The sequence below is a fragment of the Schistocerca cancellata genome, chromosome 9 (assembly GCF_023864275.1).
Source record: "Schistocerca cancellata isolate TAMUIC-IGC-003103 chromosome 9, iqSchCanc2.1, whole genome shotgun sequence".
NCBI classification, from domain to species: domain Eukaryota; kingdom Metazoa; phylum Arthropoda; class Insecta; order Orthoptera; family Acrididae; genus Schistocerca; species Schistocerca cancellata.
This window is the reverse complement of record NC_064634.1, coordinates 37,003,880-37,014,035: the sequence shown is the minus strand read 5'-3', so window position 1 is coordinate 37,014,035 and position 10,156 is coordinate 37,003,880. Positions and strand designations below refer to the sequence as shown.

General features: G+C 45.2%; 1 protein-coding gene across 1 annotated transcript; it reads left to right on the top strand.

The window, feature by feature from the left end:
- The first annotated feature begins 386 nt into the window (after positions 1 to 386).
- On the top strand, positions 387 to 9,765 carry LOC126100764 (trypsin Blo t 3-like). The gene is made up of 2 exons (XM_049911384.1): positions 387 to 434; positions 9,376 to 9,765. The coding sequence occupies exons 1-2, from the start codon at positions 387 to 389 to the stop codon at positions 9,763 to 9,765; spliced, it is 438 nt and encodes a 145-aa protein (XP_049767341.1).
- The last annotated feature ends 391 nt before the right edge of the window (positions 9,766 to 10,156 follow it).

Here is a 10,156-nt window from a genome sequence, read left to right as displayed (position 1 = left end):
AGTAGTTGAAGATGAGATGAGAGATGCAATAGTGCGAGAAGCATTTGACAGAGCACAGATCTTAGGATTTCTGCTAGTCCTTGTCTATTTGATCCACTGCTGGCTTGACTGATTATATATCAAAGATATCCATTCATTTTATATTGTACTCCTTTCGCTCATTTCCTTTAATTGTTGCCTTATGCTCCTAAGAAACTCTAAATAACCGTTGATTCTTTCAATTTATCCAGCTACCATTTGCTTAATTTCCTGCCTTTCTGCAGGGTCTTCTGTTTTAATCTTCACTTCATAACCACTAAATTATGGTCAAAGTCCACATATGTCCCTGGAAATGTCTTAGAGTAGAAACATAAGTAATATAGTAAACACGAATTATATCGGATGATATGAAAGAAATTGTATTACTAAATGAGGTTCTTAAAGGAGTGAAGGAGGTTTGTTATTTGAGCTAAAGTAAAACCATAGATACAGAGTGTAGGACTGGAATAGTAAAAAAGTTTTCTGTAAAAAAAGAAATTTAATTGATAGGAAATATTCTGGTGCGTCAAGGTGTAGTTAATTTGGTAATTGAAATAAGTGTAGGGGTCAAAAATTGCACAGGGATGCCAATGCTTGAAAACAATAATCAGGTTTAAATTGACGTAGGGTTTAGCAGCTGTTCCCATAACAATGCTAGGATATTTAAATGTTACTCAAGCTTATATTGTGTTATTCTTAATGTGTAAGAAAAGGTACGTTTCAGAATAAATTTATTACTTATCAAAGGAAGAAAATCTGCAGTTACTAGATACGGGAATACCCCGTACAGCCTTTGAGTATTTAATACTACTCTTATTAGCTGTTGGTACGAATAAACGTATCGTGATCCTAGAATCTCAAAAACTTTCAAATGTGTGTGAATTTCTAAGGGACCAAACTTCTGAGGTCATCGGTATCTAGATTTACACACCACTTATGCTAAGACCAACACACACTCCTATGCCCGAGGGAGGACTTGAACCTCAGACGCGAGCGGCCGCGCAATCCGTGACATGCTGCCTCTAATGCGCGGTAACTCCGCGCGGTCCTAGAATTTCATTGTGTAGTTTGTTGACTTTAAAAACAGATCCATTCCCGGAATCCGCAGTGGGGCTAATTAGCATATCAACTTCATGTATTTACATACGAATACCTATATCAACTCCTGTGGATTCATCTTTATAAGATTTGAGCGAATACTTCAGAGTCTGCTGGAAAGGTGTGGCAGGATTGCATGTTTGCAATATATTTCTGAGAGAAGAAATGGATTGTTCTCAGACAGTCATTATTACGACGGCGCTTGCTATCCGTGCTTTTAGGACTGGTATGAATATTCTTTTCGTTTCATATGTATGCTATGTTTCATTATATTTACATGAAAAGGACCGCTAACGGTTTCTGGAGTTTTCTGTAGCTTGCGCAGGTACACGTCTCTGACACCTTAACATAGCCATAAAGCCTTTCAATAGCCAGGAAAACTCCTGAAGATGGATGCTTTGTGGGGATGTTGCGACCATTTACTTCATCATAGTTCTTCAAAAAGCACTTCTGTTATTCCATAAGCCACCTGTCGAGGTGTAATACACTCCTCGAAATTGAAATAAGAACACCGTGAATTCATTGTCCCAGGAAGGGGAAACTTTATTGACACATTCCTGGGGTCAGATACATCACATGATCACACTGACAAAACCACAGGCACATAGACACAGGCAACAGAGCATGCACAATGTCGGCACTAGTACAGTGTATATCCACCTTTCGCAGCAATGCAGGCTGCTATTCTCCCATGGAGACGATCGTAGAGATGCTGGATGTAGTCCTGTGGAACGGCTTGCCATGCCATTTCCACCTGGCGCCTCAGTTGGACCAGCGTTCGTGCTGGACGTGCAGACCGCGTCGCGTGAGACGACGCTTCATCCAGTCCCAAACATGCTCAATGGGGGACAGATCCGGAGATCTTGCTGGCCAGGGTAGTTGACTTACACCTTCTAGAGCACGTTGGGTGGCACGGGATACATGCGGACGTGCATTGTCCTGTTGGAACAGCAAGTTCCCTTGCCGGTCTAGGAATGGTAGAACGATGGGTTCGATGACGGTTTGGATGTACCGTGCACTATTCAGTGTCCCCTCGACGATCACCAGTGGTGTACGGCCAGTGTAGGAGATCGCTCCCCACACCATGATGCCGGGTGTTGGCCCTGTGTGCCTCGGTCGTATGCAGTCCTGATTGTGGCGCTCACCTGCACGGCGCCAAACACGCATACGACCATCATTGGCACCAAGGCAGAAGCGACTCTCATCGCTGAAGACGACACGTCTCCATTCGTCCCTCCATTCACGCCTGTCTCGACACCACTGGAGGCGGGCTGCACGATGTTGGGGCGTGAGCGGAAGACGGCCTAACGGTGTGCGGGACCGTAGCCCAACTTCATGGAGACGGTTGCTAATGGTCCTCGCCGATACCCCAGGAGCAACAGTGTCCCTAATTTGCTGGGAAGTGGCGGTGCGGTCCCCTACGGCACTGCGTAGGATCCTACGGTCTTGGCGTGCATCCGTGCGTCGCTGCGGTCCGGTCCCAGGTCGACGGGCACGTGCACCTTCCGCCGACCACTGGCGACAACATCGATGTACTGTGGAGACCTCACGCCCCACGTGTTGAGCAATTCGGCGGTACGTCCACCCGGCCTCCCGCATGCCCACTATACGCCCTCGCTCAAAGTCCGTCAACTGCACATACGGTTCACGTCCACGCTGTCGCGGCATGCTACCAGTGTTAAAGACTGCGATGGAGTTCCGTATGCCACGGCAAACTGGCTGACACTGACGGCGGCGTTGCACAAATGCTGCGCAGCTAGCGCCATTCGACAGCCAACACCGCGGTTCCTGGTGTGTCCGCTGTGCCGTGCGTGTGATCATTGCTTGTACAGCCCTCTCGCAGTGTCCGGAGCAAGTATGGTGGGTCTGACACACCGGTGTCAATGTGTTATTTTTTCCATTTCCAGGAGTGTAGGTATTTACAGATACCGTGTGATCTATACCATGAGCAACTAGAGGCTGAGCTCGTGGAGCTGATGAAAATAGTTGGCATTTTTATAGATTCCTCTGCTTTATGCACATAAATGAAAGCAGTGTGGCGTTATTTTATTACTTAACCTAATTCTGTAAGTGTGGCACTTTAAAATGATCCAGGCACAGAATTTAGATGTACTCCTCTGCAAACACTCGACTAAAGTGCTAATTACGACAAGTTGTGAGATATGGCATTTTACCAAAGTTCTGTGGCATGTTGGAATCAGCTGTTGAAAGATATGTATTAGATTGTAACATAAGTTCGTAGCGTTTTTGTTTTGCATGTTGATATTCTATTTGGTATTGGTTTATTTATCGATTGTCATTTTTTATTTGTAGTTCACTGTTGCTTCTTGAGTTCACATAATAGCGGTTTGTCATTTGGAAATAGTGAGCAGAGCTGCAGACGTTAGAAAATGGAGTGCCAATTGGAGATATCGGAACTTTTCCAACATATTCTTCCATTTGATTTCAATAGAGGGGTGACGGCAGCGGAGGCAGCCACAGACATTTGCGCTGTGTACGGGAATAATGCGATTGCACAGAACACGGCAGGAAAATTGTTTCCTCGTTTTAAGGAGGATCGCTTTCATATTAGTGACTCTCCCCGTTCAGGAAGACCTTCGGGGTATTCAAGATCGTTTAAACGCATTAATCCACGATGGTCCACGTCAGTGCACTCGAGAATTGGCAAATCTGTTGAACTACGATTATTCCAACATTGTGATATGTTTGCATGCAATAGGGAAGGTTCAAAAACCGGGTATATGCCCTACGTCAGTATCACAAAACTCAGCAGGTGGCCGTATGTGCATCACGGCTTCCTCGTCATCAACTGGCTCGTCAACAACACCAACCATTCTTATAATGACTCATTACAGATGACGATAATGGTGTCTTTATGGTAACACAAGAATGGTTGACCCGAAAGAAAGGGCAAAACCCAGAACAAAGACCTGCACGCATCTATGAAAGATAATGTTGTGGATCTAGTGAAACAGCGACGGTGTGGTGTACTACTAATTCCTTACCCGACGTGTAACCACCAATGCTGACATTTATTATCAAGAACTGAGACGTCTTGCAGACGTAGCCCACGACCAACGACCAGAAAGACTGCGTGAAGTGATGCTACTCCGCGATAACGCCCGACCACATTCTGCCTGAGTGACAGCAAATGCTATACAGGAGTTGGGCTGCGAAGTCGTTCCACACCCTCCTTATTAGCCCGATCCAGGGCCGCAGATTTCACCTTTTCCGCTCTCTGTCAAGTAACTTTCAACGAACTTCGTCTCCGTATGAAAATGCGCTCCGAACGCAACTCGACAAGTTCTTCATCTCAATACCACGTGATTTCTAAAGACTTTGATTCGGAAATTTCCCTCAGCGTTGGCAGGCTGTTGTGAATGGTGAAGATGAATATATTATTGATCACTAAAGTTTCTGTTATGTGCACTTACAATTTTTGGAACTTGTGGACCAATCCAATATATCTGCGCCAAAATCATCTGACTCAAACAACAATAAAAATATGTATTATATTATGTTCCTAAACGTACTGGCATCTAGGAGCAGAGACCAACTGCCTGCGTTTCGAAGAAACCCGGTCACTTAACGAAACCGATTATAAAGGATAAGCTTCACTTGACGTTAATGACCGGTCGTTAGCTGCTTTTTTTCTGAAAGCTACATTTTTTTTTCTTCCACGGATGGTGCGGAGTGAAATATTTACCACCTACTTATCCATGGGGTAACTCCTCTCCACTTATCTCCGTTTAGATTACCTATAATAATAGTTGTGAGCGACTAAGAAATACACACACACGCAAAACGTCACAGCAAGTACAGGATGTGAAACTGAGAAGAATTTGCCACATGACGATTAGCGCGCCAAAGTCTTTGCCTTTATATGAAGATGGTATCTGTTCTTTCGGAAAGAACAGGTGACATATCTTGCAGGTCTCGAAGAATGAAATTACAATGAAATCCAGACCATTAACTGCTTACAGGCGTTGATAAATATCAACGGGGACAGTTGAAAATGTGTGCCCCGACCGGGACTCGAACCCGGGATCTCCTGCTTACACGGCAGACGCTCTATCCAATTGAGCCCTTCTTTTTTAATTATTATCAGAGTGACTTGGTACTATCATGAAACTTCAGTACACCATAGTCAAATCATCATGTAATATAAGCTGCAAATGGGAGAAAAAATTAATTATGATGGTAACAATAGTAAAAGGAGCAAGGAAAAAAACACTAGAACATAGCCGAAAACCACCAATAAGCTCTCATGATATGTATAAGCAATTTCTTATAGTTTTTAAATATTTAGTTTTTTATTTTTATTTATTTAAAAGAAATCAGATTATACTCTAAACAGAAAACTAAGAAAATTTCCAGTATGATTTCAAGGATTGTATACGCTCATGTGTATATATACGTCATCTACACACATTTCACAATAGAACTGTAGCGATACTGAGTCAAAACACAAACAAAACAAGCAGGTAATCTGGGAGAGAACATACCGAAGCAAATCAGACGGGAAACATACATAACAAGGAAAACACCTATAATCAGGAAAATGAAATTAACCGACTGCTTGCCGACGGAAAAGGCGAAGAGGTCTCGATATCGAGGCATTCGGAAGCACGTCCAGTAGGCCGGATCATGTACTGGATGGAGTTCATGTGATCTTCCCCCGCGTCTTCTACGACATAATGAACGAATTGTCCCAGTAGCCACATAACGGTACAGGTTTTCGGCCGTAGGAAGAGGGAAGAATCTGGTCCAAATATGATGTGCGTAGTGTAGATCGAGTAAGGAGGGCCAATTGCGTCGTAACGAAAGACCAAGATGCCATACGACCTCCACAAGTAAAGCGATGGCGTATCGTATCTGTAGAAGTACAACGACTACATAAATCCGTGTCGCTACGCCCAATACGGAAAAGTCGTTCGTTCGTTGGAATCAAGTTATTTACTACGTTATACCAACAGGACGCTACGCGCATCGGTATATCGGAAGACTATATTGCACCAAACTATTGCCCAGTTTGTTCGCGGCGGTCCTCTTTCAACGAGGTTCGGGCAAGGGACTGCTTCACAACGAGTCTGTAGGAATTTCATGGTGAGGAAAATTGTCATCTCCTAAACAGCTTGCCGCAAGATAGAAGTCACGAATGTGTTTTAACTTGTAATTTATGCGACCAACATCAATAGCGCGTTCAAGACAAGCAGGATGGAAACAGAAATAAACGAGACGTGAATGTGTGAGTTTCTTGAGTTATCATCAAAACAGTGCGTCGCACATATAGCATTTGCGTCTTCCTTCATATGTCAGCCAGGCCCAACCCCTCAAAGGAACGAGGCTTGGTGACCACCTCATACCGTAAGCGAAAGATATGACGTTTCCTTAAGAAACGACTAGGGAATTGCTGTAGTTTCTTAGCCATCATCGAGGGTAGCGGATGAGCTTGGGCCACGTAAGGAGCTGTGCATAAAACATAAGTATCGAGTAATCGGACTTTCTGGAGCAGAGTAAGAGAACGCCTTTCATGTTCTAGTATCGCTCCCTGAATTTTTTTCCGTAACAGACTTCCAGTTGGGCCTCGCCATTTTGAGTGGACAACGATGAATTATGATACCGATAGACGTTTGCCGATCCACCACAGTAGCCCATGGAACAATGGCGTCATCAAAATCTCGCAAAGTGAGAAGCCTGCAATTACCTCCATTAAGTACTGCACCAGAATTCCGACAATAATCGTCAATTACAGCCTTCAGTCGAGGTATCTCCGGAGAATTACGGAGTAGAACCATCACGTCATCTGAGTAAGCACGAACAGCTATAGTCCCTCTGTAAAGCTTCCAACCTTTCAGGTGGGATGCTAGCACCCGAAGCAGGCGCTCCAGAGACAACACAAAGTCATTGACAGCGGGCTTCCTTGAGGCACTCCCCGACGGATATTTGTGGGGGGCGTCAGTTGGCCATTAACAACCACTGAAGCTGAAATCCCCGTAAAGAGATTTGAGAGCACCCGCCTTGTGTCAACAGTGATACCAACTGTGATATGTCTGCGTAAGCAGAATAAACTAACGATCAAAGTCCGAAAATAATTTATTAGACTGTTCAATCAACCAAAACAAATTCTCCAAGTATACACCAACACAAAACAGTGATCCGTCTTCGAATCACAACTACATACAAGAATAATATAGAAAAAAAACTGAAATAATTTCCTAGTAGTCTTCGCCAGAGACTTCTCCGATATACTAAGCCTTATCCAGAAATCAGCGAGAAGATCCAAGCCGGGCTGCTGGGGGCGGCAGCTACTCAAGTCTGCTGGCGGTCGATGAACTGCCGATGTGCGGCCGAGCGTCGGCCTTTATAGCGCTTCGGCGGATGAGTACCTCGGAACTACTTTCTATCACGTGGTTTGACGTGTGAGAATAGTTCCGGGATCTGCAGCGACCTCTTCCTTACGTTTATGTGGGCCGATAGTGGCCCCTGGTGGCCGCTGGTGTCTTTGCTGTGGTGTCGTTGTTGTTGTGGCCGTTCATCAATATTGCCTGTCGGTTGTGTAGTGCTTCGGTGTGCCTGCGGTTCGGGCAACCCACGGCTGCAAATTGTCAGTTTGGTTGCTGATACTCTAGGCGCCGTGATGTCTGGTGGAGAAGGCCACAGCAAACTTCTTCCAGAATCCGAAGCAAAAATTCGTGGTTAACATGATCAAACGACTTATTAAAGTCTAGGAAAGCAATGGACTTACATTACAGCAGCAACCGAAACCATGTCACGACACTCGACTATAGGAGTAAGAATGGTTCCAATGGCTCTAAGCACTATGGGACTTAACATCTAAGGTCATTAGTCCCCTAGACTTAGAACTACTTAAACCTAACTAACCTAAGAACATCACACACCTCCATGCCCGAGGCAGGATTCGAACCTGCGACCGTAGCAACAGTGCGGTTCCCGACTGAAGCACCTAGAACCGCTCGGCCATAGCGGCCGGCTAGTAAGAATGGTACGACCAGGTACGCAGCTTTGATGTTTTGCAACAATTATCTCTTTCAGAGCCAACATCCTACTATTGAAGAGTTTTTAGCAAACAGAACACAGCACGTTGTTATCAATGGAGAGACGTCCACAGACGTTAAAGTTACCTGTGGCGTGCCACAGGGGAGTGTTATGGGACCATTGCTTTTCATAATATATATAAATGACCTAGTAGATAGTGTCGGAAGTTCCATGCGGCTTTTCGTGGATGATGCTGTAGTATACACAGAAGTTGCAGCATTAGAAAATTGTAGTGAAATGCAGGAAGATGTGCAGCGGATAGGCACTTGGTGCAGGGAGTGGCAACTGACCATTAACATAGACAAATGTAATGTATTGCGAATACATAGAAAGAAAGATCCTTTATTGTATGACTATATGATAGCGGAACAAACACTGATAGCAGTTACTTCTGTAAAATATTTGGGAGTATGCGTGCGGAACTATTTGAAGTGGAATGATCATATAAAATTAATTCTTGGTAAGGCGGCTACCAGGTTGAGATTCATTGGGAGAGTCCTTAGAAATTGTAGACCATCAACAAAGGAGGTGGCTTACAAAACACTCGTTCTACCTATACTTGAGTATTGCTCGTCAGTGTTGGATCCGTACCAGATCGGGTTGACGGAGGAGATAGAGCGTCAAAGAAGAGCGGCGCGTTTCGTCACAGGGTTATTTGGTAACCGTGATAGCGTTACGGAGATGATTAGCAAACTCAAGTGGCAGACTCTGTATGAGAGGCGCTCTGAATCGCGGTGTAGCTTGCTCGCCAGGTTTCGAGAGGGTGCGTTTCTGGATGAGGTATCGAATATATTGCTTCCCCCTACTTATACCTCCAGAGGACATCACGAATGTAAAATTAGAGAGATTCGAGCGCGCACGGAGGCTTTCAGACAGTCGTTCTTCCCGCGAACCATACGCGACTGGAACAGAAAAGGGAGGTAATGACAGTGGCACGTAAAGTGCCCTCCGCCACACACCGTTGGGTGGCTTGCGGAGTTTAAATGTAGATGTTGTAGATGTACTTCCCAGAGGCTTGTAGAGTACGCTCCCATACGGCACGCATCACGTCATCGAGAGTGGTGTCAGCAAGGTGAGCGATGTTTAACATCCACGGAGTGCGAAACAGTTTGACTGGTTCAAGATTGAGAGCTGTAGTCACAATACAGTGATCCGTAAAAGAAGCTGGGATGATTTGGTCTTCTTTTTTTCTGTACTCAGGCTCCTGAGCCGTTCCCACTAGGCTCGAACATACAAGCGGTCAACCTCCCTGTCGATGGATACGACGCTCCAGCAGGCCTGCCAGTCACTATCTCGGGCTCGGGCGACACCGCGACCGAATTCAACCCCGTCTACCTGCAGCGGGCGGACATGCACGTCTTGGACCGCGACACCTGCCGGGACATGATGGCGACAGTGACGCTGGGCATGGTGTGTGCGGGGGACCCCCCCATGGCCATCTGCTATGGGGATTCGGGGAGCCCCCTGGTCTATGGAGACGTGCAGATTGGCGTTGCATCGTGGACCCGGCCTGGCTGCATCAGCACTACCTCTGTCTATGCCAGTGTGGGCAACTTCCGAGCCTGGATCAGGAACAACACAGGTGTTTAACCCCTGGATGCATAACAGGGATCTTTCGGACCTGGCAGCCTTCTTTTTATCTACAAACTGTATTAAAAATTGCTTATTTTTGTTTAAGCTCTGTGTAATTCTCGGAAATACAACTTACTTTGTTTAGGAAAAACATGGTTTGGTGCAGGTCTAATTATTTTTCTTTATTAACTTTGCATGGCAAGGGTTTTCCAAACACCTTACCGGAAAATCCAATTCTCGAATAGTTTATTCATCTGACTCTGATGAAACACAATGCAGGCAAGATAACTGACAACAATTAACCGTACGGGATACCACACCATTGTCGAAAAGTCAGAAGTACTGCAAACGTTACAACAGAGTATTCTTTTGAAGGTAAGTGTATTTCTTTACGCCGAAATTGAGTCAC

What these genes read in the sequence shown, in the direction of transcription:
- LOC126100764 (XM_049911384.1), top strand. Translation starts at nt 387, where the DNA reads ATGAAAGAAATTGTATTACTAAATGAGGTTCTTAAAGGAGTGAAGGAG. An exon ending in TTCTTAAAGGAGTGAAGGAG is followed by an intron (nt 435 to 9,375) that starts GTTTGTTATTTG and finishes TTCTGTACTCAG; the next exon opens with GCTCCTGAGCCGTTCCCACT.